General features: G+C 41.6%; 1 protein-coding gene and 2 long non-coding RNA genes across 3 annotated transcripts; all 3 read right to left on the reverse strand.

Moving 5' to 3' along the window:
- Positions 1–2629: 2629 nt before the first annotated feature.
- LOC122025311 lies at positions 2630–3402 on the reverse strand. The gene is made up of 3 exons (XR_006123662.1): positions 3271–3402; positions 2795–2825; positions 2630–2711 (listed from the first exon to the last, which is right to left on the reverse strand). It is a non-coding gene; the product is annotated as an uncharacterized LOC122025311 (long non-coding RNA).
- An 8-nt stretch (positions 3403–3410) lies between these two features.
- LOC122023238 (vesicle-associated membrane protein 727-like) lies at positions 3411–4477 on the reverse strand. Its single transcript, XM_042581311.1, has 4 exons — positions 4288–4477; positions 4018–4213; positions 3702–3822; positions 3411–3464 (listed from the first exon to the last, which is right to left on the reverse strand). The coding sequence occupies exons 1-4, from the start codon at positions 4475–4477 to the stop codon at positions 3411–3413; spliced, it is 561 nt and encodes a 186-aa protein (XP_042437245.1).
- A 463-nt stretch (positions 4478–4940) lies between these two features.
- Positions 4941–6013, reverse strand: LOC122025382. Its single transcript, XR_006123682.1, has 3 exons — positions 5907–6013; positions 5170–5306; positions 4941–5056 (listed from the first exon to the last, which is right to left on the reverse strand). It is a non-coding gene; the product is annotated as an uncharacterized LOC122025382 (long non-coding RNA).
- Positions 6014–26516: the final 20503 nt, after the last annotated feature.

The following is a 26516-nucleotide window of genomic DNA, read 5'->3' on the forward strand; positions in this document are numbered from 1 at the left end:
AGCCATGGTCCGATCGGAAGGAATCAAAAAGGCCAAGGAAGGCAGAAGAAAGAAGACAGCAAACGAAGAGAGGCCCCAAGGATTGAAACTTGGGAAAGAAATGCAGAGAAAGCACAAAGACCAGAGAGAAAAGAGAACCTTACAAGGAAGAGGAGGATCGAAGGAGGACCACCGGAGATCGCCGGAAACAGGAGAACACGATCACCTGAACTCTCGACCGCGAGGAATAACCGGGGGCACGCGAGAGCATAAGTGAGACCGCGGAGGAGAAAGCGAAGCTCTTATAGGGTGCAGCCCGAGCGACCTCCACCGTCGGATCTAGGTCACGGGAGCCAAAGCACGCATCCAGCCGTTCATTTCAAACCTCCTCGATCTCGTCGCTTGACCATGCCGCCGCCGTACGATGATGGCAGTGCACCACGTGGCAGTCAGCTAATCGATGCATTTAATGAGCGCATGCTCAGCCTTAATGTCGGAGATTGGCGCAGATTACGAGGAGATTCGAGGAATGTTGCTGTTGACTAACCTTACGGCCATCCCTACGGGAGGCCGAGCGGAGGATAATGGCACGAAGGAGCCGCCCGGCTAAACTCGCAGTCCAGTCAGTCGGACTAATCGCCTCCTTCGACTAGACTTGAAGGGGAGGCAAGTGATCCGGCGGTAAGAACAGGGGACCCCCGTTCTGGGGAGTCAACGCCACGTGGAAGTCAAAGGGCCAGGTGGTCGATAGGAGAAGGATGAACCGACCGGACACCCGAGAAAAGGTTGGATCAATAGGCCGACCGGAGAAGTGTTGGCCGACCGCTCGGACGGCCGACCGGTGTCCAACTGATGGCAAAAGACGCCCCGGCGGGAGTCGGGGTTCCAGCGCTCGTTGAACAGGATCATAGGGCCGAGCGGATGTCACGCTCGGCCGAAGACATAAGGTAGCATACTGCTAACAGTCTCCACAGAGCACATTACCGAGAATAGCCCAAGTAGATCACTATATATGACCGGCCGGACGTAAGGCGCGTGCTGGCCAGTCGGACGACCGGCAGGGAGTAAGGAGAAAAGGACAAGGGACATCTTCTGACAGCGGGCATGCTCTATAATCCGGCCATACTTCAAATCTTACGACAAGGGGTTCCGCTGTCCCATCGAAGACATGCTTGGACTGTAGCAGTATGGTGTCAGGTAAGCCTTCTGACAAGCCCTTACTGAGGTATGGGCTGGGGACATGTATTCGCCTCGGTATATGTGCATGAGCTCCTTCCCAGCTCTATATAAGGAGCCTCGCACTTCACCGGAGGTACGCGATATCACATATTCGACGCCACTTTCTTGTTCGCTTACCTGACTTGAGCGTCGGAGGGTCGTCGCCGGGAACCCCTTCCCGGCCCGACTTCTGTGCAGGTTCACCGGAAGTCCGTGCGAACAGTCAGGAGATCTACGTCAGCCGCTTGTAGAGCGCCACGTGCCCAGCGTCCGTTGATTCAGCTTTCGGACAGGATCAATCTCATATTGACTTATTTAAACATGGTCATGCATTTTAGTAGTCCTAATTAATCAAGGGACCCACAAATATCACTTTCATCATATTGAAGGGATAGACTCCATCTATATCACTCACATCCCTTTGCATAACTTATTCCATATCCAATGATTGACTTTATAGTCCACCTTGTTATATATGACGTTTATCGACACTACAACAAAAACCCTCATAGACATCGGTTTTCCACTGGTGTCTATTACATTTTCGACCGATGTCTATGAAGGCGATGTAAAAGGTCTGTCATTTTAGACATCGGGTTAAAACCGGTGTAGTATCACTTAACGACATCGGTGTTCGAATCGGTTATTAACCGGTGTAGTATCACTTAACGACACCGTTTCATCAACGGTGTAAAACCGATGTAATATTATATGTTAATGACATCAATTTTGGCAGCGGTATACGACCGATGTAATATTAGTTAATGACACCGCTTTTACAACGGTGGAAAACCAATGTAATATCAGTATTGTTTAACAGCACAAATTTGATTTCCGAAACAGTGAAAAACCGACAGTAACCAAAAAAATATACAAATATTCATAAATTACACAAATATTATTCATTCAACAGTATCCATAAAATACACAAATATTCACAAATTACATAAATATTCTTTTTACAACAGTATCCATAAAATACATAAACATTTTTTTTACATCAAAAGCTAATAGATATCAAAATCAAGGTAGAACAACATTCTTTTAACAACACATCAAAGTAGAACATCGTGAGTCAAAAATCAAGTTGAGGCTACATTAAATTATGAGAATCAGAATCTGTTTAACTTGCTATACTGCTCCATTCTTCTTGCGCCTTTCATTTCCCTAATCTCATCGCTTTTCACCTTCAAATGCCTAGTTTTCTGAGTTAAAACATCGACTGTTCTAATCTGTCAAACAAAAGTATCATTTGATCTACTTAACTACAGCAAAGAACAAAATCAGAAGAATTATACATGTGACTATAGAGTATTACTTATAGTCAAGTAATCGTCTGCTTCTTTGCACGCTTGTTCTTAGCTTTTGGTTGTTCTTCTTTATCGTCATCTTCATCTTCTTCAGCGTCTGCCAGTTTGGTCAGCTCCTCCTGGATCATGATTTGGTCAGCTCCTCCTGGATCATGAGCTTTATCGATGCCTTTCGCGGAGTCAGATCAGTTTTGTAATGACCAGCTAATGAGGAGAATTGCAGCAATTGTGTTACATTGGATTGATGTTAAATGCAATAAAGACAACAAAAATCAAAAAGTAAATACCTAGCCGCTTCAGAATGTCAGTAAAAGTTGCCTGAAACAAACAGTAGGGCAGGGTCATGAACTGATGAAACCAAACTAAGACCAATAGTATGAGAAATTTGGCATGCAAAATGTTGCATTGTTAAACAAACATCAACGACGGTCGGGTAAAATCCTGTCTGTGTAGGCAATTACTGAACATATTTCTAAGAAAAAAATTAGAGTAGGAATGAAGGACCACCAATATCAACATCTCTTGCAGACTAACTAGAACAACCTAGGAAAAAACTGCCTATCTCAAATATATTCTATCGACCAAGAGTTCCTAAAAGACAAACATACTACATAGCTCTATGTTTAACCTAATCACTGTGGGACAGTGATGGAGGCTGTGGCCCATTGTCAGGTGAGTTTTGATCCCAAAACTGCACTATTTGTGCAAGAAACTGTCACTTTTGGCCTATTTTCATAATGAAAAATAAAGAAAAAATACTAACTGTGTTGAAGTCAACTTCTTTCAAAATTTCGCATATTTTCTTTCTCAGTTCCTCTTTGCTTGGTTGTTGAATCTCTGATTTTGCTTTATCTTTACCGACCTTTTTACCTTCATGAAAAACAAAAACATTTCAGATCAAATTCACTCATAAGTAATTGTAGTGACATCCAGGAGAAATTCATCCAACTCAAAGGTCTAATAGTAAAGGAAAGATAATCAATTGAAAGATTCAGGAAAAGAAGAAAAAAGCCATTAGATAAAGAACCTCAAGATTTCAGCAACATATGTTGGCATCAGTCACATCATATGGTAATGCTCAAATACTCAGCATTAAATCCATAAAATCATCACATTTTAAAGCAGTAAACTTATGTTTACAGAGTGCTATTACAACTTACTAAGTTGTTAGTAACGGGGCCAGCAACAACATACCTTTTCTATATTGTCCATCATTATTCCTTTAACCTTAGTTATATGAGCTTTCAGTTTTGAAAGTTTACTCATTTCCTTTGGATGATTTATGCAATACTCCATATGCTCCTTCAGCCTTGGACTGTAAAAAGCAGTCACATGTTAAAGTATGACCAAACAACTACAACTAAACTAACAAACTGTAAAATCCCACTATTTCTAGTTGCAAATGTTTTTAACTGAAAATTCCAATCAACCCTGTGAAGATCATCTCATGTTATACCAAGGGCAAAGAAATTGATAAACTAGAAGCTTAAGTGCAACAATGTGTACATTCCCAAATTCCCTATCAAGACTGTAAGCAGTGCTAAATCTATCCCCAAACATATCAGCATCTTCCTCATCAATGAGTGGATGGGAGTTGTTACCACTGATACTTTGTCCATAGCGGTGCATGAAATCATCCTTGACACGTTCTAGAAACACAAATGGAACACTTCTTCCAGCTGCTTCATCAGCTACCACGAGGAACACTGCACAAAAGAAAAGCAGGTATATGAAAAAAAATATCCAACACGATACAGAAGTAAAATTTCATTTACTGTACCAAATTCTTTGTCAACCAGGAAGTTGAATGTGTGGCAATCAGATGAGAAGGTGAATTTCTTATTATTTTGAGGCAAATTCTGTAAGCATTGGACAGCAATAGTGCCGAAATTCCCCGAAAAGGGAGTGTATTCAGCAAGCACAACACTCCCTTTAGCCACAAAACTACAAATTAACAGTGGTTGGCTCATGTTTCTTGAAAAATTACCAATTAATCGGCAAAAAAAATCTGTCTTCGCACCTATAGATGAGAAACAAAAGACAAGATCTCAACTTTCACAAGCAATAAAACCAACATCACAGCAGAAATAGGAACGAAGAAAATACATTAATAATAATAATTTTACTAAAATCGCCCAAAACAGTCTTCTAGGGCAAAATTTCCAAGGAAGTACAACCCAACACCTAGCCAAAGGCTCAGACAATCACCATTAAAATAATATTACAATAGAGGAGAATATTAAATTAAGAATTACTAATATCAATACGTATATATAACAATTGTACCCTTAATCAATTAAAACAAGTTCACAATCATAAACAAACAAAACATAAAGCACCAAACACATAACAACAATATAATACGACGACCAACAAAAACAATCAATCTAGAAAAAAATATTCTAACTGTATTAAAATTAAAATAAACTGGAATTGAATAAGAAGAAGAGATCAGGCACACCTTTGCTAGCAATCTCATCGACATGGTTATCCTGACCTTTGCTCTTGATGTTGAACCATTTTTTAACAAAGGCCTTGGACCAAGACAGCTGCTCCCAAGAAACTGAGGGAACAAAGCATGCCCAAATCAACCATCTTAGAGATGAAGAAAATAGAACTAAAGAAGAGAAATATATTATTTTTTTATCTTGCAAAAAAAAACCTTGCTTTTCTTTGGATCATCATCTCTCATCGTTGCAGCACTCCTTCATGCAGTGACTGTAAGTTAGCTCGCCAAACACTCCCAAGGACCTGCGGCAATCTGAACCTCGTGGGAAGAAAGAGGTCTATTGAAGAGGTCTAGGGAAGAAAGAGGGTCAAGAAATACTAACTCGCAAGGAGAAAGAAGAAAGAAGACAAAGCTATGAATGGGCTAGAACAAGTAGATGTGATATAATATTCCTAATGTGCTACATTACTCACGAGCTTCGCACATACAACAGATCGAAGACACAGTCGGATACCCAAATCAGAAGGAAAGAGATTACAATGGATAACTTCTGAACTAGATAAGAAAATCTATCAAATATACAGTGAAAAGTTTAAAGGTGTCAACTAGCCTAGTCCATCTGAGCCATAGAAGTCATCAAAGCCTTGAGTTTAAATCTATTCCTCTCTTAAACAAAGGAAACTAAAATAAAACATTAGTATTTTGATCGCTATAGCAAGCTTTGAGAATGCTAACAAAATTGTGCATCTTGTGGCTTTCAGTACATATTGTTTAGGTTATTGTAGCTTCAAATGAATTTATTTATGCTTGCCTAAATGACGCAAATTGAGTATCAACCTCAAGTAGCTATAATATTACAACAGAAGCACAGTGATTTTGATATGCTCATCTAAGGCCAATTTTGTTGCAGCTGAAGAGAAGAAGATGATCTCTTTACAGAAAACACTTACTTTTGGGCATCTTTAACCAGATTAAGTGCAAAGTTCTCCACAGGTCCAATGGAACGGTCACTTCTAACAGAAAAAAGAGTTTGATCAAACTCTTCAGGCGCCCCATCATATGGAGACATCTGCAAGAAACATATATTGAATTACAACAAAGCAGGTTAGGTTAGCTATTATGCTGAAATATGGAAAGTGACAGTCTTTTTCTGAGACGACCACAAAATTGACATACAACTAATGCATCATAATGTAGGCCATCGTATATCAGCATCACCCTTTCACTGTAGTTCTTCTCCTGTTTCCCAGTCACAAAGAAAGGGGGAAAACATAAAATCCCTTGGCTACAGAAAAGAAAAAGTAGTAGATTCAAATCTTATGATGATACATTACCTGGCCATACACATCACACCGAGTCGATCTTATGAAGGCACAGTCGGACGAGCTCTTCCTGTACCTGCTCGTTGAGCTGGCCGGAGCTAGATTGCACGAAGTCGACGAGCTCTGACAGCGTCTGCCGCTTCACCTCCTTCTCGCGGGCCGACTTGAGCGTGTCAGAGAAGTCGAAGAGCACAGAGAAGATCCAGAGTTTGCGGAGAAAGAGCGCCTGGCGCTCGAGTATGGCCACATCGCGGAAGAGTGGGAGGGACTCGATTTGCGGGACGGCACCGGGGGCTGGGGAGGAGTGCAATTGGCAGGGGGAGCTGGGATCGGTGCCTGAGGAGCGGGAGGCAAAAGAAAGCACCTGAGGAGTGGGATAGGCGCCTAAGGATTAGGGTTTCGATTTATAATGGGCGAGGAGAAGCCCAAAAAAAAGTGTGCTAAGAAAGTCCGCCAGAATTTTGGTTCATAGACATCGGATTTTAAAAACTGCTGTTAAAATCGATGTCTATTAACGAAAAAAAGACGTTCATAGACATCACCTAAAAACCCGATGTCTATGAGCGAAAATTTGCGCTTATAGACATCGGTTTTTGGAAAAACCGGTGTAAAATACTCAAAGACATCGGTTTTTGCTTAAAACTGTTGTTACTCCACCGATGTCTATAAGGATTTTTCTTGTAGTGCGATACTAAAGTACACAACTCCTTATGTAAAGAACTGTAGTGACTTCAGGTCAAAGGACTATTCATACCAATAGTCACTATGAGAATGTTAGGGTTGATTTGTAGCAGGGGGTCAATAGCTTGACGCGCTTCATTTTCTTGCTTCGTGATGATGATGATGTGCAGTGGAAATAACACGAAACAAAAATACAATGCTAACAAGTAGATTTACTTGATATCTACCTCAAGATGAGGTGACTAATCCAAGGATCCACACACACAGCGCTCTCCACTATACTCCTTCTCTATAACTACTAGAGGTGAAGAAACCTTGTACAACACTTACACAAATAATACAAGAAGAAAGAAATACAAGCTAATACAATATCAAATCTTACAAGATCTACAATGAGAAACCCTAGCTTGCTTCTCCTTATTGTGTGGAACGTCTCTTAACCTTGAAAGTGCAGCAACACTCAGCTCTAAGAAAGCTTCAAGAACTAGCATGAACTTGTGAGAATGATCGCAAGAAGTGGAGAGGAAGAGATGCTGAATCACTGCAAAGAAGACGACTTTAAACTCGATGCTTCCTTCACAATGGTCACATCCCAATCGATTGATCAATCGATTAGGGAGGCTTGAATCGATCAGTCGATCGATTCAGAGCGCCTCTATGCTCTGCTGGAGAAGGTCTAAATCGATCAGCTGATCGATTCATCCTTTATCATGACGCGCACGATTTCCAGCCCCCAATCGATTGATCGATCGATTGGCGGTGCCCAATCGATCGCCTGATCGATTGGGGAAGCTTCTGTACCCACGATTCAGGCTCACAATCAATCGACTGATCGATTGAGCTAGCCTTCACTCGCGGCACACCTTCAATCGATCGACTTATCGATTGAACCACAGTTCAATCGATCGGCTAATCGATTGAACCATAGTTCAATCGATCGGTTGATCGATTGACTTCCCTTTGACTTTCTTAAACCAAGTCTAAGGTCCCCAAATCCAATATCTGGTCAACTGTGACCTATTGAAACTCCTCATATCTAGCATCCGGTCAACCTTGACTTGTCAGGACTTCTTCGCCAAGTGTCCGGTCAACCCTTTGACCCACTTGGACTTTTCACCACGTGCCAAGTGTCCGGTCAACCTTGACCCACTTGGACTTACCGTCTCGTGCCAAGTCTCTGGTCCTCCATGATCCACTTGGACTTCCACCAGATGCCCGGTCACCCTTGACCCATCTGGATTTCCTTGTGCCAAGTATCCGGTCAATCATTTGACCTACTTGGGCTTTCCAACATTAGGTGTCCGGTCAACCTTGACCCACCTGGATTTTCACGTGCCTAGCTTCACTCACCAGGTCTTTCCTTCTGCCTAGCTTCACTCACTAGGGCTTTTCATCTGCCTTGCTTCACTCACCAGGAATTTCCATCTGCCTAGCTTCACTCACTAGGTCTTTCACCTGACTTCACTCATCAGGATTTTCCAACTGCCTAGCTTCACTCACTAGGTCTTTCACTTGGCTTCACTCACCAGGATTTCCAACTGTCTGGCTTCACTCACCAGGAGTTCCCCTTGCCTAATCTCCAGTTAGGACTTTCCCAGTTAAGTATCCGATCAATCCTTTGAGCTACTTGCCTCTTCTTCACATCTAACTAGTCAGTCCTTGACCAGAGGGGAATTGTGTTGGTGCGGGAAGCATCCGATGATCGAACCTAGGTTTTGATAATGGCAAAGGGATTCAAAGTTAAGATTTATTGTTATCTAATGTACTTAAATGAGGTTTCAGGAAAGTCCTAACTACGGTTAGGTAGGTGAAAACCTTAGTGGGTGGTAACCCTAGGTCCTATGGGGTGGTAACCCTAGGTGAAGGAAAACCCTAGGGGGTGGTAACCCTAGGTCCTAGGGGGTGGTAACTCTAGGTGGAGGAAAACCCTAAGGGGTGGTAACCTTAGGTCCTAGGGGGTGGTAACCCTAGGTGAAGGAAAACCCTAGGGGGTGGTAACCCTATGTCCTAGGGGGTGGTAACCCTAGGTGGAGGAAAACACTAAGGGGCGGTAACCTTAGGTCCTAGGGGGTGGTAACCCTAGGTAGAGGAAAATCCTAAGGGGGTGGGGGGCAACCTTAGGTCCTAGGGGGTGGTAACCCTAGATGGAGAAAAACCCTAGGGGGTGGCAACCCTAGGCAGAAAATCCAGTCGGTCTGGAGGACCGGACTAGCATCAGGTAATCTCTCCTGAGGGGAGTAGGTGAGGACGCGTTCCCCGTAGAGGGAACAGTAGGCGTCTGGTCAACCTAGGGTTTCCGGTCGGAGATCCGAAGTCAGACCCGGACAGTCCAACGACTGTCAAATACTGCTTTTACTATATTTTATGTGTGCTAACTTTGTCTTGCAGGGTATGTGTGTGTTTTGTGAACTAACATGCTTTGTAGGGATAAATGAGCAAGGCCAACCTCGGATGAACAATGTCCGAGGCGCCTCCATGGAGCTTGGAGGCGTCTTGGGTGCAAAGGAGCTGAAGTCTGCGCGGCAAAGCTGGAGGCACCTTGGACTAAGCTGGAGGCGCCTTGGACCGCAGCTTGGAGGCACCTTTGACCAGCTTTGAGGCGCCTTCAAGTGGATCAGAGGAGAAGAGTGCAGCGTTGATCCACGCGGTTGACTCGGCTGCTTTGAGGTGCCTCGGAAGGGCTTTGAGGCGCCTCCAGCACTGTTTAAAAGGGGCATTCGAGCAGCAGGTTGAAACAAGGAATTAAAAAGCAATCTTCTCCTGTGTGCTGCGAACAAGATGACCCAGAAGTGCTGCTACAAGTGCCCGACGACCCAAAGCTTCAAATCTTCAATTTTAGTTGTTGGTACAACGTTTAATACTGTTAAACTGTAATACTTTTGTAACTAAATTTGTGCGATATAGTTGTTGCCCACAGAAAGCGATCAACGATCGCGGGCCTTGGAGTAGGAGTCGCCCTAGGCTCCGAACCAAGTAAATAGCTTGTGTTTGTGTGTTGTTTTTCTTTCTATTTCCGTTGCATTTACTCGAATGATTTCCAAATCTGAATCGTGTGAAAGCCACGAGCGCTATTCACCCACCCTAGCACTTCTCGATTACAATTGGTATCAGAGCGGGGTAACGGTGATTTGGTGCAACCACCAATCATGCATTTCTTTCGTGGTGTTTTTTGTTTTTCGGAGTCGATTGGAATTAGCATAATTGCTATTTTCTGATCAAGTTCTTTTCATTATCGAATTCTTTTCTCTAGGTCGGTACAACACCACTCGAGAACGTAATTTACCCTTACTTTCATACCGCACTGCTAATCCAGGATCAAGTTCTGGGATATTCTTGTGTTATTTTTCTGTGTCAGATCTAAATGGCTTTCCAAGAAGGTTTTAGCACTGCTCGCCCACCACTCTTCTCCAGAGATGATTTTGGATACTGGAAGGGCTGGATGAAGGCGTATCTCCAGACTCACTTTGAAGTCTGGATGATCGTCAAAACCGGCCTTGAACTACCAACTAACGGCGCCGGCAAACCGGTACCTTACGAGAACTGGAACGCAAACATAATCAAGATGGTCGAGGCCAATGCTAAAGCAACCTATACTCTTCAATGCAGCTTAACCAATGAAGAGCTGAACCGCGTCGGCCCCTTCTCAAGTGCAAAGGAGTTATGGGAGAAGCTGATTGAGCTACACAAGAGTACATCAGACATGAAAGTAAGTAAGTGTAATTTAATAGATGAATTATTTGAGTAGACTAATACTACTCCGGCCGAGAAAGGTGTTATGTTATTTGTAGGAATAAGCAAGACGAACAAAGCACCGAAGGCAACGTGGTCCGAGCCATCAGACGAATCCGACTCCAACGAAGAAGAATCGGCAAGCTTCCTCGTTCTACGAGTACTAGCATCTGTGGCGGAAATCGAGTCCGAGTTCGAGATCAAAACTGAGAGTGAATCAGAGACTGAGTCCGAGCGAAGCCACAAATCTGTATCCGTTTCCGAAGGACCCAAACCCACTGTAAGGTCTCTAATTTCTGGTACAAATGTAGATAAATTAGAAAATTTAGTTTCTTATTTGTTAAATAAATTAGCAAAATCCAACATTCGGGTCAAGTCGCTTCTAAAGGAAATAACATCCCTTAAAGAAGTGACTAATACCGAATCCTTGGATTGTTGGTGCGGGAAGCATCCGACGATCGAACCTGAGTTTTGATAATGGCAAAGGATTCAAAGTTAAGGTGTGTGGTGATCTAACAGTCTGAATGAGATTACAGGAAAGTCCTAAGTGTACTTAGGCAAAAGCCCTAACTGTGGTTAGGCAAGGTAAAAATCCTAGGGGGTGGTAACCCTAGGTCATAGGGGGTGGTAACCCTATGCGGAAAGTCTTGGTGGGTCGAGTGCTTCAGGCAAAAGTCCTAGGGGGAGGTAACCCTAGGTGGAAAGTCCTGGTGTCGCGAACCAGGTGAAAGACTGGACCAGCCGTGAAGCGGAAGTCCAACAGAAAGTCCAGAAGCATCGAGCACCGAGCAAAAGTCCAGTCGATCTGGAGGATCACACTGGCAACAGGTAAATCTCATGAGTGGAGTAGGTGAGGCCGCGTTCCCAGTAGAGGGAACAGTAGGCGTCGGGTCGACCTAGGGTTTCCGGTTGGAAATTCGAAGTCAGACCTGGACAGTCTAATGACTGTCAAACTTCATATTTATGATATTATATGTGCTAACTTTTGTGTTGCAAGATATGTTTGTGTTTTGGATCTAACATGTCTTGCAGGTACGAAAGAACAAGGTTAAGCCTCGGATAAACAGTGTCCGAGGCGCCTCCATGGAGCTTGGAGGCGCCTCGGGTGCAAAAGATGAGCTGACTGCGAAGCAGGCTTGGAGGCGCCTTGAAGGGAGCTCAAGGCGCCTTGGACTGGTGTGATAAAGGCGCCTTGAGGAAGCATGAAGGTGCCTTGAACCTGATAAGGTTCGACCAGTTTAGCCCCTATCTCAGCGTGTGACTCGGCCAGCATGGAGGCGCCTTGGATGACTTTCAAGGCGCCTTGAACACCCTTTATAAGAGGGTTTCGACCAGCAGCTCATAACAACTCATGCCAAGCAATCCTTCTGCGACTAGATGCTAACGACACGATCCCGAAGTGCTGCGACAACCCCACGACGACCCGGAGCTCCAAATCTTCAGTTATTCATATTGTCATCGGTATAATTTAATCATTTCTTATTGATTATTGTACTTCACTTGTAAATCTATTCAAGCTATTAGTTGTTGCCCACGGTAAGCGATCAAGGATCGCGAGCCTTCGAGTAGGAGTCGAGCTCGGCTCCGAACGAAGTAAATACCCTCGTGTTTGTGTTGTTTTTCTCTTTTATTCCTGTTGGTGCAACCTTAGGTCAAGGTTGACCTGGTTGACCCGACTCGAGTTGACTTGACTCGAGTTGTATTTTGATGTTTGACTTGGGAAGATTGTCGGTGCAACCTTAGGTCAAGGTTGACCTAGTTGTGTTGCATGTTGATGTTTGACACTCGTGAGAGAGTTCTATTCTTGATGTGGGACAAGAATAGATGTTTGGGAGATTATTGGTGCAACCGTAGGTCAAGGTTGACCTGGTTGACCTGATTCGGGAAAATTCCAAGTATGGAGACTTGGCACGGAAAAGTCCAAGCAGGGAGCTTGGCACTGGAAAAGTCCAAGTATGGGGACTTGGCACGGAAAAGTCCAAGCAGGGAGCTTGGCACGCGAAAAGTCCAAGTATGGAGACTTGGCACGGGAAACTCGTGAGTGAATCCAGTGAAAATCCTAGTGAGTGAAGCTAGGTGAAGGTGAAAGTCCGTTGAGTGTGCATTCGGGAAAATCGTGAGGAAGCGGTGAAAATCCTAGTGAGTGAAGCTAGGTGAATGGGAAGTCCTAACTGGATGTTAGGCGGTGTGGAAAATCCTGGTGAGTGAAGCCAGTGAAAATCCTAGTGAGTGAAGCTAGGTGAATGAGAAAGTCCTAACTGGATGTTAGGCAAGGTGGAAAGTCCCGTGAGTGAAGCCAAGGTGGAAAGTCCCGTGAGTGAAGCCAGCAAGGGGAAAGTCCTAATGATGTTAGGCAATGTGGAAACTCGTGAGTGAAGCTGTGAAAGTCCCGTGAGTGAAGCCGTAAGGAAAATCCAGATGGATCGTGGATGATCGGACTGGTGTTGAAAGTCCAAGTAGGTCAAAGGGATTGACCTGACACTTGGTGGAGATCAGGTCAAGGAGTGACCAGATGTTAGGATAAAGTACCAATAGGTCAAGGTTGACCGATATTGGTTTGGAAGTCTTGGGACTTGGTTTGGGCTAAACCTGCCCGATCGGTCACCAAACCGATCCGGATACTTTGTTTGCTCGATCGGTCCGTGACCGATCGATATCGGAAGTTTCGGTTACATCGACGGCCCCGTGACCGATCGCCAGCTAACGTAGGCAAAGAGAGCTGATCGGTCCACGCATCGACAAAGTTATGTCCCGATCGGTCGTGGACCGATCGAGCCATGGAGAGAAGGAAGGGGGATCGGTCCGTGGACCGATCTGGGGTTCTGATCTCGAATCAGACGTAGTACGCATGCACGTTCGGTAGCATCGATCGATCGGTCCGGGGACCGATCGCAGGGCGATCGGTCCACGCATCGATCAGAGTTCTAGCTGCAACGCAACGCCAGTTTCTTCGCTGCTTCTTCTTCGCAGTATAAAGGAGACGAGGGCATCTTCCGTGCTAACTTCTTCCTCTTCTCTTCTGCGAGTGCTGTCGTGCTTGAGCTTTGTTGAGCTCTTCTTCGCAGCTTCGCGTGAGCTTCTTCCTTCGGCTGGGACTCCGACTGAGCTGCTGCTGTGGTTGGCGTCTGAGAAGCTGTTGCTTCTTCAACAGTCGACAAGAAGGCAAGGGTTGTTTACATTTGCTGTGTATTTACTTCTTGTTTCTCTTGTATTTGTACTCCTTATCTTGCTGTTGCAAGAAGTAGTTGTGGCGAGGTTTCTCCACCCATAAGGAGCTCATATTTAGCCGGTTCTCCGGGGACTCATCCACCGACGGATTGACCGGACTCGTCCACCTTACGGACACGCCGAGGAGTAGGAGCCCTAATCTCCGAACCTCGTTACATCCATCGAGTTTGAGGTTTGATTTCTTTCTTTGTCGCTTCTATTGTTTTATTTCCGCTGCGCTAACTCGACATTGTAGAAAGAATCGAACGAATTGGGGTCGGCTATTCACACCCCCCTCTCTAGCCGTACAAAGGATCCTAACAAGTGGTATCAGAGCGAGGTCGCTCTTCATCGGATTCACACCCGTGGGAGCACAAGCGCTAGAGATGGATCAATTCGGAGAAGACATCACCATTCCACCCTTCTACAACGACAACTTCGCATATTGGAAGGTAAGGATGATGTATTTTCTTAGGACTAATATGTGGAATTGGTTTTGTGTACAAGAAGGGTTTACTCCTCCAATGGATAAAGAAGGAGAGCCTCTAGAGAAGAACAAGTGGACAAAGGAACAAGTCCATCAATCAACGATCAACAATGAGGTAACTAAAACAATTGAATTTTCATTACCTACTAATATTTTGCGTAAGATAGGTGAATACAACAATGCCAAGGAGTTGTGGGATAACTTGGCCAAGTTCCATGAGGAGAGCTCAAATTCAAGCCATGAAGAGGAGCTAAGTGAGCCAAGTAGCTCACATCATGGAGGGAGCGAATTGGGAGTTGAGGGCTACTCAACATCCAAGGAAGAAGAGGAGGAGAGTTCCTCTTGTTCAAGTTCGGAGCAAGAAGAAGAGACATCTACCTCCGGAAGGGATGAGGAAGAGAGCTCACACCCATCCCCAAACCTAGGTAACTCAAGCATTTCAATTTCAAATAAGTTACATATAATATGCTTTGAGTGTAGGGAACATGGACATTACAAGAGTAAGTGTCCAAAGAGGGTAAGAAAGACTCCACCGGCGCCAAAGGTCAAGGAAGCCGGAGTCCCGAAACGCAAGGGCAAGGAGCACATCGTGTGCTTCCAATGCAAGCAAAGGGGACACTATAGGAGCCATTGTCCGAGGGGGAGGCAACCTCACAAGGGCAAGAGACCGGGCACATCGATAGGGGGAGCTAAGGCAAACCCTAAGGTAATCTCTAAGGTTCATTATTGCAATTCTAATAAAACTCATGCTAGTAGTTTTGTTGCAATTGTTAATAATGATAAGCATGTTAACTTTAGGAACCAATACATGTGCTTAGGAGCTAAACATGTTAGCCTAGGTAAGGATAACACTAGAAATACCAACCCTAGGATTAACGCTTCTAAAGTTAAGGAAAACCTAGGTAGAAATCCCAAAAAGACTAGACACATGCCTAGGAATATCTCAAGAGAAAATGACAAATTAAAACTTGAGGTATTAGAGAGGGAAAATCAAGTCTTGAGGTCAAGACTTGATAATTTAGAAAAGGCTCTTAAAAACATGGAGAAGTCATCTCTAGGGTTTAAGGGTCAAAAACCAAAGCCCAAGGACAAGAAAGGTTTGGGTCACAAACCTAAGTCCCAAATGGTCAAGCCCACCTATCATAATGTTCCATTCGATTATGGAACAAAACCTAGGGCTAGGAAGACCACCACCAAGGTCACAAGGGGAGTCACCCCTAGAGTTGATCTTGATGAGACCCAAATGACCAAGGCTTTAAAGCCTAAGAGGGTCATTAGGAGGGTTGCTAGGGAAGTCATCCCTAGTGAATTTTTAGTGAACCCAATGAGCTCAAGTAGGTATTGGGTTCCTAGGAGCATTTTCTCTACCCCATAGATGGGTTAGAGAGTGTCAACTCCAAGAAGAAGGGTAGTTAACCCAACTTTGAGGAAATTGACACTCAAGGAGCATTTTCAAGGTTTTTGGGAACCTTTGAAAATGAAAGGGGATAATCTTTATCATTCACTCCTTGGAAGAGTAAAGTGTGCCAAAGTGAGAATATTTTAATCTTATTTGGCACAATTTAAGGAAACCTAGAGAAAAACCATAATTGGGATTTTGGTTTTCTCTTAGGGATATATGGGCAATCTAAGATTAGAATTTAAGTTAACTAAGAGATTAAGGATACTTAGATAGGTAATCTAGGTATTTTATTTGTGTTAACTTACCATGGTTGTTTGCCATATGACATGTCATGACATCATGTTTAGTTTTATCATCATTTGAAATGTCATGATAGTGCTAAGCTAGTTTATATGTCATGCTTTATTTAAGTTTTCAAACTTTATGCCATGACATCATGACATTGGCACATGTTTTTACTTATGATATCATTATATGCCATGTCATCATCTCTTGCATTATAATCAATGTAATTGATTTAAGGAAAAACACATTTTGATATTGAGATCAAATTGATGTTTAGAAAATGCATGAGAACTTAGCCTAAGTTGACCTTAACCCATATCTCACATCAAATTGACTTGAATGTGGTTTGATACACTTTAGATGTGTGTGAGATATTAGGATCATGAGTTAGGATCAAGGTGCATAATTCTTGTACCTAGATGACCCTAATTCAAGAAATGAGGGATCATAGGGAAAGCTTGTGTACAAGTCATGTACATTTAGCCCTAAGATTATGGTCCTAAATTCAAATGGTTTTAAAAGCATTTTAAAATTGATTTGAAAAACCTTGATGAAGCTTTCCTAGTGATAGCATTCATCATTGAACATTGTGATACAAAGTTGAGTTAAAACTTGAACTATTTCAAAGTTTTTGAACTTTGTATCAAGATTTGAAAATGGAAACTATTTTCATAGAAAATTATTTTTCCATGATAGTGTATGATATGAGGAATGTATCCTCAAAATTTCACAATTTTTCGAATTTTCTGGAATTTATTAGGGTTTGAATTTCGGGAGAGAAAAATCGAAATCCCGAGTCTGATCGGTCGCTGGACCGATCCAGAGGGCTGGATCGGTCACCGGACCGATCCAGAGGCTGTGGATCGGTCCGTGACCGATCCGGAGGTCTCGATAGGCACAATGTGTCAAATTGACCGCATGTCTAAAATTTCTACCGAAAGTTGGTTTTAGATTTCTAAAGGTTTGAAACTCTCCAAGACATTGTTGGTGCAATGGTCAAGGGGAGTTGGCCTTTAGGGGAGTTTTAACTATTAGTCAAGGGAGTTGACTTTTAGGGGAGTTTTACTCCTTGAGGATTAGTGATATGGGATTATCACTAAGTGGATTGTTGAGCTTAGTATCAAGGGAAAATAAGAGTTTCAATGAAAGGTATGGGACTTTCATTAGGAAGAAACTCTTGACCTTGATACCTTCTTATTCCTTTTGATGTGTGTCAAAAGGGAGAGTGTTCATTGGAGAATTATTGGAGAACCCAAGTTAGGTTATCGGTTTAACCTAAGCTAGGGAAGATTGTCAAGGAATGTTCGAGGAAGAACATTGGAATACTTTTGATGTGTGTCAAAAGGGGAGAATTATTAGAGAACCCAAGTTAGGTTATCAGTTTAACCTAAGGGAGAATGTCTAGAGAATGTTCAAGGAAAGAACATTGGACATTGGAAGATGGTTGAAAACCTAAGTTAGGTTATCGGGTTAACCTAACTTGATTATGGTTTTGTCAAACATCAAAAGGGGAGATTGTTGGTGCAACCTTAGGTCAAGGTTGACTGGTTGACCCGACTCGAGTTGACTTGACTCGAGTTGTATTTTGATGTTTGACTTGGGAAGATTGTCGGTGCAACCTTAGGTCAAGGTTGACCTAGTTGTGTTGCATGTTGATGTTTGACACTCGTGAGAGAGTTCTATTCTTGATGTGGGACAAGAATAGATGTTTGGGAGATTATTGGTGCAACCGTAGGTCAAGGTTGACCTGGTTGACCTGATTTGGGAAAAATTCCAAGTATGGAGACTTGGCCGGAAAAGTCCAAGCAGGGAGCTTGGCACTGGAAAAGTCCAAGTATGGGGACTTGGCACGGAAAAGTCCAAGCAGGAGCTTGGCACGCGAAAAGTCCAAGTATGGAGACTTGGCACGGGAAATCGTGAGTGAATCCAGTGAAAATCCTAGTGAGTGAAGCTAGGTGAAGGTGAAAGTCCCGGTGAAGCCAGGCATTCGGGAAAATCCTGGTGAGTGAAGCCGTGAAAATCCTAGTGAGTGAAGCTAGGTGAATGGGAAGTCCTAATGGATGTTAGGCGGGTGGAAAACCGGTGAGTGAAGCCGTGAAAATCCTAGTGAGTGAAGCTAGGTGAATGAGAAAGTCCTAACTGGATGTTAGGCGGTGGAAAGTCCCGTGAGTGAAGCCGAAGTGTGGAAAGTCCCGTGAGTGAAGCCGGGCAGTGAAAGTCCTAACTGGGATGTTAGGCAATGTGGAAATCCTGGTGAGTGAAGCGGTGAAAGTCCCGTGAGTGAAGCCGGGCAGATGGATCAAGGATGATCGGACACCTGTGTTGGAAAGTCCAAGTAGGTCAAAGGGATTGACCGACACTTGGTGAGTTCTAGCAGTCAAGGAGTGACCAGATGTTAGGATGAAGTACCAATAGGTCAAGGTTGACCGGATATTGGTTGGAAGTCTTGGGACTTGGTTTGGGCTAAACCCAGCTCCGGATCGGTCACCAAACCGATCCAGGATATTGTTTGCTCGATCGGTCCGTGACCGATCGATATCAAGGTTTCGTTATCGATCGGCCCGTGACCGATCGCCAGTTAACGAGGCAAAGAGAGGTGCCGATCGGTCCACGCATCGATCAAAGATGTCCCGACGGCCCGTGGACCGATCGAGACGAGCATCGCGAAGGAAGGAAGGGGATCGTCCGTGGACCGATCAGCAGGTATTCGATCGTCCACGCATCGATCGTAGTACGCACGTATCGTCTTCAGATCGATCGATCGGCCTCGGGACCGATCGTAGGCCTCGATCGGTCCACGCATCGATCAGGTTCTAGCTGCTGCAACGCAACGCCAGTTTCTTCGCTTCTTCTTCGCAGTATAAAGGAGACGAGGGCATCTTCGGTGCGACTTCTTCTTCTCTTCTCGCTACCAAGCTGTCGTGCTTGAGCTTTGTTGAGCTCTTCTTCGCAAGCTTCGCGTGAGCTTCTTCCTTCGGCTGGGACTCCGACCGAGTTGCTGCTGTGGTTGGCGTCTGCTTCTTCAACAGTCGACAAGAAGGCAAGGGTTGTTTACATTTGCTGTGTATTTACTTCTTGTTTCTCTTGTATTTGTACTCCTTATCTTGCTGTTGCAAGAAGTAGTTGTGGCGAGGTTTCTCCACCCATAAGGAGCTCATATTTAGCCGGTTCTCCGGGGACTCATCCACCGACGGATTGACCGGACTCGTCCACCTTACGGACACGCCGAGGAGTAGGAGCCCTAATCTCCGAACCTCGTTACATCCATCGAGTTTGAGGTTTGATTTCTTTCTTTGTCGCTTCTATTGTTTTATTTCCGCTGCGCTAACTCGACATTGTAGAAAGAATCGAACGAATTGGGGTCGGCTATTCACACCCCCCTCTCTAGCCGTACAAAGGATCCTAACAATTCCGCTGCGTTACTCAAGTGTTTAATCGAACGATTTACGATTCCGAACTGAGTGAAAGCTACTAGCGCTATTCACCCCCCCTCTAGCGCTTCTCGATCCAACATGGATGACCCTATTCAGACTGGAACCTCAACTCAAGTCCAAAAGCTTGAGGAAGAGAATTCCAGCCTGAAAAATCAAGTCAAGGATTTGAAGACTACATTGGAACGGTTTACACTGGGTTCCAAGAATCTTGACTTTATTGTTGGAAAACAGAAAGTCGTATACAATCGATCTGGACTTGGATTTAAAGCTAAAAAGAAATATCGGTCTTATTTATCGCTTATTAACAGATCGAATAGTAAGATAGTCCAAGCATGGGTACCAAAGTCTAACTTGGTCAATCAAGTTGGACCTGGTCAATATTGGGTCCCCAAGGATCAAGTTCATCACCTTAATAGACCATATCGAGGCTATGATCTAGGAGGAGCAAATAGAAAAACTATTTTTAAAATTGGGTTATGCTTGTTTTTTATTGCTTTTTATTATACATGTCTAGGTTAGGATGGATTAAGGACCTAGGCATAATTTACACTTGTTAGTTAAACCTAGGGGTTTCAAAAAGAAAACTAAATATATAATTTCTTTGAGTGATTCTGTCTAGGAAGTGGTGGATGATCCCTTACCCAAGAAGGTCGAGTGCCTCATCACGACCTGGGAACCAATCTTTAAAATGCGTATTTAATTGACTAATTGAAAAACATAAGTTTAACTCAAATATAAATTAATCCTTAGAAATAATCTAAATCAAAGATAACCATCTCACAAAACTATTTAAGGTTCCCTGATTGATAACGTAGAATCGGGTGAGATGAATCTAGGTTGAACTTAGTCAAAATCAACTAAACATAATCAATCTAATTAATTCAAATAAATTAATAAAGTCAAATATATAAAATCATTTTAAAAATTATTTAAAAATCATTTTAAAAACTTATTTGAAAATCATTTTTAAAACTTTTTTAAAAATTATTTGAAAAATTATTTAAAAATCATTTTAAAAATTATTTGAAAGATTATTCAAAAATCATTTTAAAAATTATTTGAATTTTTTTTTTAAAATCATTTTAAAAATCATTTTAAAAATCCTTTGAAAATCATTTAAAAATTATTTTAAAAAATCTTTTTGAAAATCACTTAAAAATTATTTTAAAAATCCTTTTGAAAATCATTTTAAAAATTATTTTAAAAATCCTTTGAAAATCATTTTAAAAATCCTTTGAAAATCATTTTAAAAATTATTTTAAAAATCTTTTGAAAATCATTTAAAAATTATTTTAAAAATCCTTTGAAAATTATTTTAAAAATTATTTGAAAAGTCATACTCAAACTTTCAATTTTCAAAATTTTAAATGTTTTACTCATTTGAAAGTCATACTCAAACTTATTTTAAATATCAATTTAAAATAAAGATAACTCCATCTCACACTCACTCATAAGTTGAACATGCTTGATAACCTAAAATGGGTGAGATGGAAAATTTTTCAAAACTATTTCAAAATTAGCTAAGTTACTTTTCAAAGTCAAAAATATTTTTTCTTAGCTAAAGTATGTTTCAAACTTAATAGTTCTCAGCAATTTTTCCCTTTACACATGTAATGAATCTTTTAATTTCACTTAGCTAAAAAGTTTTACAAGAAAATCAGTTCTAAAAAGCTAAGTGTTTATTAAAGTTTTTCCCTCTATTTAAAAGTTTTTTTTCAAGCTAAACTTTTCATCTATCTTCTTAAAGTTGTTATGGATAAAAATTATTAATTCTCAAAACAAGCTAAGGCTTATACTCAACTTATCCTTTACTCTTTCGTTTATTTTTGATATATGACAAAGGGGGAGAGTATAAGAAAATTCAAAGAAAGTGTAAGAAAATTTAAGAATAGAAATTTTTGAATTTTAAGGGGAGCTTTTGTTAAGGGGGAGTCTTTATACTTAAGTTTTTTTACTAAGGGGGAGCTCTGCACTTAATTTTATGCTTGTCTTTTCAAGCTTATCTTTTTATGACATTATTTTCTTAACTTTGAATTTTTTGTTGCCATAATCAAAAAGGAGGAGATTGTTGGTGCGGGAAGCATCCGACGATCGAACCTAGGTTTTGATAATGGCAAAGGGATTCAAAGTTAAGATTCCTTGTTATCTAACGTGCTTAAATGAGGTTTCAGGAATGTCCTAACTGTGGTTAGGCAGGTGAAAACCCTAGGGGGTGGTAACCCTAGGTCCTAGGGGGTGGTAACCCTAGGTGGAGGAAAACCCTAAGGGGCGTAACCTTAGGTCCTAGGGGTGGTAACCCTAGATAGAGGAAAATCCTAAGAGGAGGTAACCTTAGGTCCTAGGGGGTGGTAACCCTAGGTGGAGGAAAACCCTAAGGGGCGTAACTTTAGGTCCTAGGGGGTGGTAACCCTAGGTAGAGGAAAATCCTAAGAGGGGGTAACCTTAGGTCCTAGGGGGTGGTAACCCTAGGTGGAGAAAAACCCTAGGGGGAGGTAACCCTAGATTCTAGGGTATGGTAACCCTAGGCAGAAAGTTCAGTCGGTCTGAATGACCGGACTGGCATCAGGTAATCTCTCCTGAGAGGAGTAGGTGAGAATGCATTCCCCGTAGAGGGAACAGTAGGCGTCGGGTCGACCTAGGGTTTCCGGTCAGAGATCCGAAGTTAGATCCGGACAATCCGATGACTGTCAAATACTGCTTTTACTATATTTTATATGTGCTAACTTTGTCTTGCAGGGTATGTGTGTGTTTTGTGAACTAACATGCTTTGCAGGGACAAATGAGCAAGGCCAGCCTCAGATGAACAGTGTCCGAGGCACCTCCATGGAGCTTGGAGGTGCCTCGGGTGCAAAGGAGCTGAAATCTGCGGGGCAAAGCTGGAGGCGCCTTGGACTGAGATGGAGGCGCCTTCAAGTGGATCAGAGGAGAAGATTTCAGTGCTGATCCACAAGGCTGACTTGGCTGCTTTGAGGTGCCTCCAACACTGTCTAAAAGGAGCATTCGAGTAGCAGGTTGAAACAAGGAATTAAAAAGCAATCTTCTCCTGTGTGCTGCGACCAAGATGACCCAGAAGTGCTGCTACTAGTGCCCGACGACCCAGAGCTTCAAATTTTCAATTTTAGTTGTCAGTACAACGTTTAATACTGTTAAAATGTAATACTTTTGTAACTGAATTTGCGCGATATAGTTGTTGCCCATAGAAAGCGATCAACGATCACGAGCGTTGGAGTAGGAGTCGCCCTATGCTCCGAACCAAGTAAATAGCTTGTGTTTGTGTATTATTTTTATTTTTATTTCCACTGCATTTACTCGAACGATTTCCAAATCTGAATCGTGTGAAAGCCACGAGCGCTATTCACCCCCCCTAGCACTTCCCGATCCAACAAATTGTATCAACAATCTCCCCAATCGGATGATTGCATCTGCAATCTTCATGTATTGTCAAACATCGAAATCCAAACATCGAGACTCAAGATTGAGTCAACTCAAGCTTAGTCAACCTGGTCAACCTTGACCCAGGGATATTACACCAACAATCTCCCTTTTTTTTATTTTTGACAATACCTTTAAATTAGGCTAATCCCATAGTCTCAACTTCTTCTTCATACCAATGCATGAATGAGGGTTTTCTTCATTCTCTCCCTTTCAAAGAGGGCAAACTCCCCCTTTAGATAATGAAGGCATAATTTAGACCCTACATTGTCCCCCAAACTTTTCTTGAGAGACAAAGGTCTAACTTAACCCTACATTCTCTCTCTATTGGCACACATTATAAACTCTTCCCCTGAAAAGTTACTCAATGTTGTTCATAACCTACCATGTTGGTCACAACACCATAATGAAGGGCTCATACCCTTTAATATATCCAACACTCACTCTTGAGCACTAAACCTCTTCACAATGCTCATCCTAGAGTATTCATCATTCCAACAATGAAGGTCTCATACCCTTCATTGTAGCCAATGCTCCCCCTTGAGCATTAATCCACTTCATAATGCTCATCCTTGAGCATTCACAACTTAACAACGAAGATATCCACTCTTCATTATTTTTTAATGCTCAACCTTGAGCATTTACTCTAAAGAAGGTTAACCACCTTCCAAGGTGTTTGAAAAATACTTTTCATGTCCTTAAAGAGTAACTCCCCCTAAAGACATGCTCTAAAATTATGTCATTGCATCAATAATGACTTGGAATCCCTAAACCTTTAGGAGACCCAAAAACTTGAAGTTTTGAGCTTTAAGTATCAATATTTGAATGCAAACCTCAACCTAACTTCAATCTAGTGGTGCTTAACCATTTCTCCTTGTTTTCATCATGAAAATTATCCTTAAATGTATATAAATATATTCCAAGAGTTTAGGAGTGGTTAATGAGGCTAAGGTTGACTTAAAGTGTTGAAATCAGACTTTCCCAATCAAAATTAGCCTTTTCAATCGATTGGGTTGGGGCTCAATCGATTGACACTTGCTCAATCGATCCACTGATCGATTCAGTGAGGATTTGTTTGTAAAAAAACTGCATGAATCGATCCACTGATCAATCCAACCAGGGTTGAATCGATTAGCTGATCGATCCAACCAGGGTTTAATCGATCAGCTGATCGATTCAACGAGCTTCTGCTCATGATAATACCTTTCTCAATCAATCGCCCAATTGATTGAGATACTCCAATCGATCGGGCGATCTATTGAAGCTCTAATTTCCTGAAAGTGAATTTCACCGAAATTCAGAAGTGCTTCAAAAATTCTACAAAATTCTAAAAATCATGAAAACTCTTGTAGACATTATTTAGGGTATATACTATCAAGGAAAAATATTTTTCTAAGAAAATACTTCCTATTTTCAAAGATTGACACAAACTTGAAAACTTGCAAAAACTTCAATGTTTTCTTTTAGTTTGTGTCTAACTTTTCAATGATGATTGCTATCAAAAGATAGCCTTCACCAAGGTTTTCCAAAGTATATTTAAAATATTTTTCAAAATTAATTTCCAACCATGTTCTTTGGGCTCAATGCACATGGCTTGTACATTAGATTTTCCAATGATTGGAGTACACATTAACTATGTGTTTTGATGAAATTAAAACTCAAATAGATACATAAAATCAACATCTTGAGTCTTGTTCATTATCCTAGCATCTCATTTGTATCTAATGTGTACTAAAACACATACAAGTCACTTTATAGTCTTTGTGAGATGTAGATTTAGGTTTTACCCTAAACTAGGGATCATGCATATCTATCTAGGTATTTTAGGAATTATGAACATCCACTTAGGATGTCACTTGTTAGTAAATATCATTGTCCTTAATTACAAGGAAATTAAAATGATGCATGATGAGTTATAGTATACATCAAAAAGAAACAATTTTTAAAAGAAAATATACTATTGCTACATGATGTATGTATGACATGAAATGATATTTTTATTTATTTTTCATAATAAACATGAATGAAAAATATGATGTTATGGCATATGATTGGCAAACAAAACATGGTAAATTAGTATAAATAAAATATACCTAGATAATCTATCTAATTATCCTTAATTCCTTAGCTAAATTAAAATCTAATCCTAGATTGCCCATATTTTCACAAGAAAATGTCAAAACCCAACTTGACATTTCTTTTACTCTTGGTTAGTTGTGCCCATTTAAATTAAATCCAATTCTTCAAATTTTGATACCTTTTACTCTTCTAAAGAGTAAACAATTTATCCTTTTCATTTTCAAAGGTTAACAACAATCTTGAAAATACCTCCAAGTGTCAACTTTATCAAGGTTGGATTAACTACCCTAACCAATTTAGAGTTGACACTCTCTAAACCCATCTAGGGTATAGAGAATATGCTCCTCGGAACCCAAAACATATTGGTACTCCTTGGATGCTCTAGGTACTCACTAAGAATAATTTCCCTAGATACCTTCCTAATGACATTTCTAGGCTTCTTAGAAGCCTTGGTCACTTTCTCTAGGTCAACTGTAGGGATAGCTTCCCTTGTGACCTTCTTGGTGACTTTCTTTGACTTCTTAGAAGTCTTAGTCACATTTATCTTGACAAAAATACTTCTAGAGATAACTTCCCTTGTATCTTTGACTTGACCCCTAGACCTAGGGTTGGTTCCATAACTATATGAAACCCTATGATAAGAAGGAACATCCTTCTTGACTATGGATTTGTATCCCAAACCTCTATGACCATTGGATGGTTCTTGTCTAACTCTCCCTAGGTTATGCTCATTTTGACCCTTAATAATATTTTTCATTTTCTTTAGGGTCTTTTCTAATTTATCAAGCATTGACCTCAAGGCTTAGTTTTTCAACCTTAAATCCTTAGATTTTAATTTTTCTTGATTTCTATGAGCATTTCTATTTTTAGGCCTACAACTAAAATCCTTAGAATTATTACTTAATTTGTTTACCTTCCTAGCTTTAGGTGTGGTAGTCTTAGTATGATAGGCCACATGATTTCCCTTAATTCTATCATGCGTCCTATTTTCATGATAAATAGCATTAAAATGATATAAGTTAGAACTAGCATGTTTTTTTACCATGATTTAAAGGAATTGACTCAATAAATGATACCTTGGATTTGCTTTTGAGAGCTCCCCCTTGATTTGAGCTTCCTCCTTTTACTTTGGCCGATTTCTTCCTCTTAGGACATTTACTCCGGTAATGTCCTTTTTGATTGCACAAGAAACACACTATGTGCTCTTTGCTATTCTTTGTCATGGGGGCAGTCTCTTTGGGCTTCTCCTTGCCCTTAGGTGCCACTTAGCCCTTCTTCTTAGTCAATTTGGGACACTTGCTCTTATAATGTCCACTTTCCCTACACTCAAAGCAAATAAAGTGTCTTTTATTCTTTAAAATTGAAATAGTTATACCTTCTTTGCTTGTAGGGTTGGCACATGATCCTCCATTTGATTTTTCTTGATTTGTGGAGGTGGCACCATCTTCTTCTTCTTCACTTGATCCGGAGGTAGAGGTTTCTTCTCGCTCCGGAGTCAATGA

The sequence above is a fragment of the Zingiber officinale genome, chromosome 9B (genome assembly GCF_018446385.1).
Source record: "Zingiber officinale cultivar Zhangliang chromosome 9B, Zo_v1.1, whole genome shotgun sequence".
Taxonomy (NCBI): domain Eukaryota; kingdom Viridiplantae; phylum Streptophyta; class Magnoliopsida; order Zingiberales; family Zingiberaceae; genus Zingiber; species Zingiber officinale.

What these genes read in the sequence shown, in the direction of transcription:
- LOC122023238 (XM_042581311.1), bottom strand. Translation starts at nt 4,477, where the DNA reads ATGAGCCAACCACTGTTAATTTGTAGTTTTGTGGCTAAAGGGAGTGTT. An exon ending in CCTGGTTGACAAAGAATTTG is followed by an intron (nt 4,214 to 4,287) that starts GTACAGTAAATG and finishes TCTTTTGTGCAG; the next exon opens with TGTTCCTCGTGGTAGCTGAT. An exon ending in TGATGGACAATATAGAAAAG is followed by an intron (nt 3,465 to 3,701) that starts GTATGTTGTTGC and finishes CTTTACTATTAG; the next exon opens with ACCTTTGAGTTGGATGAATT.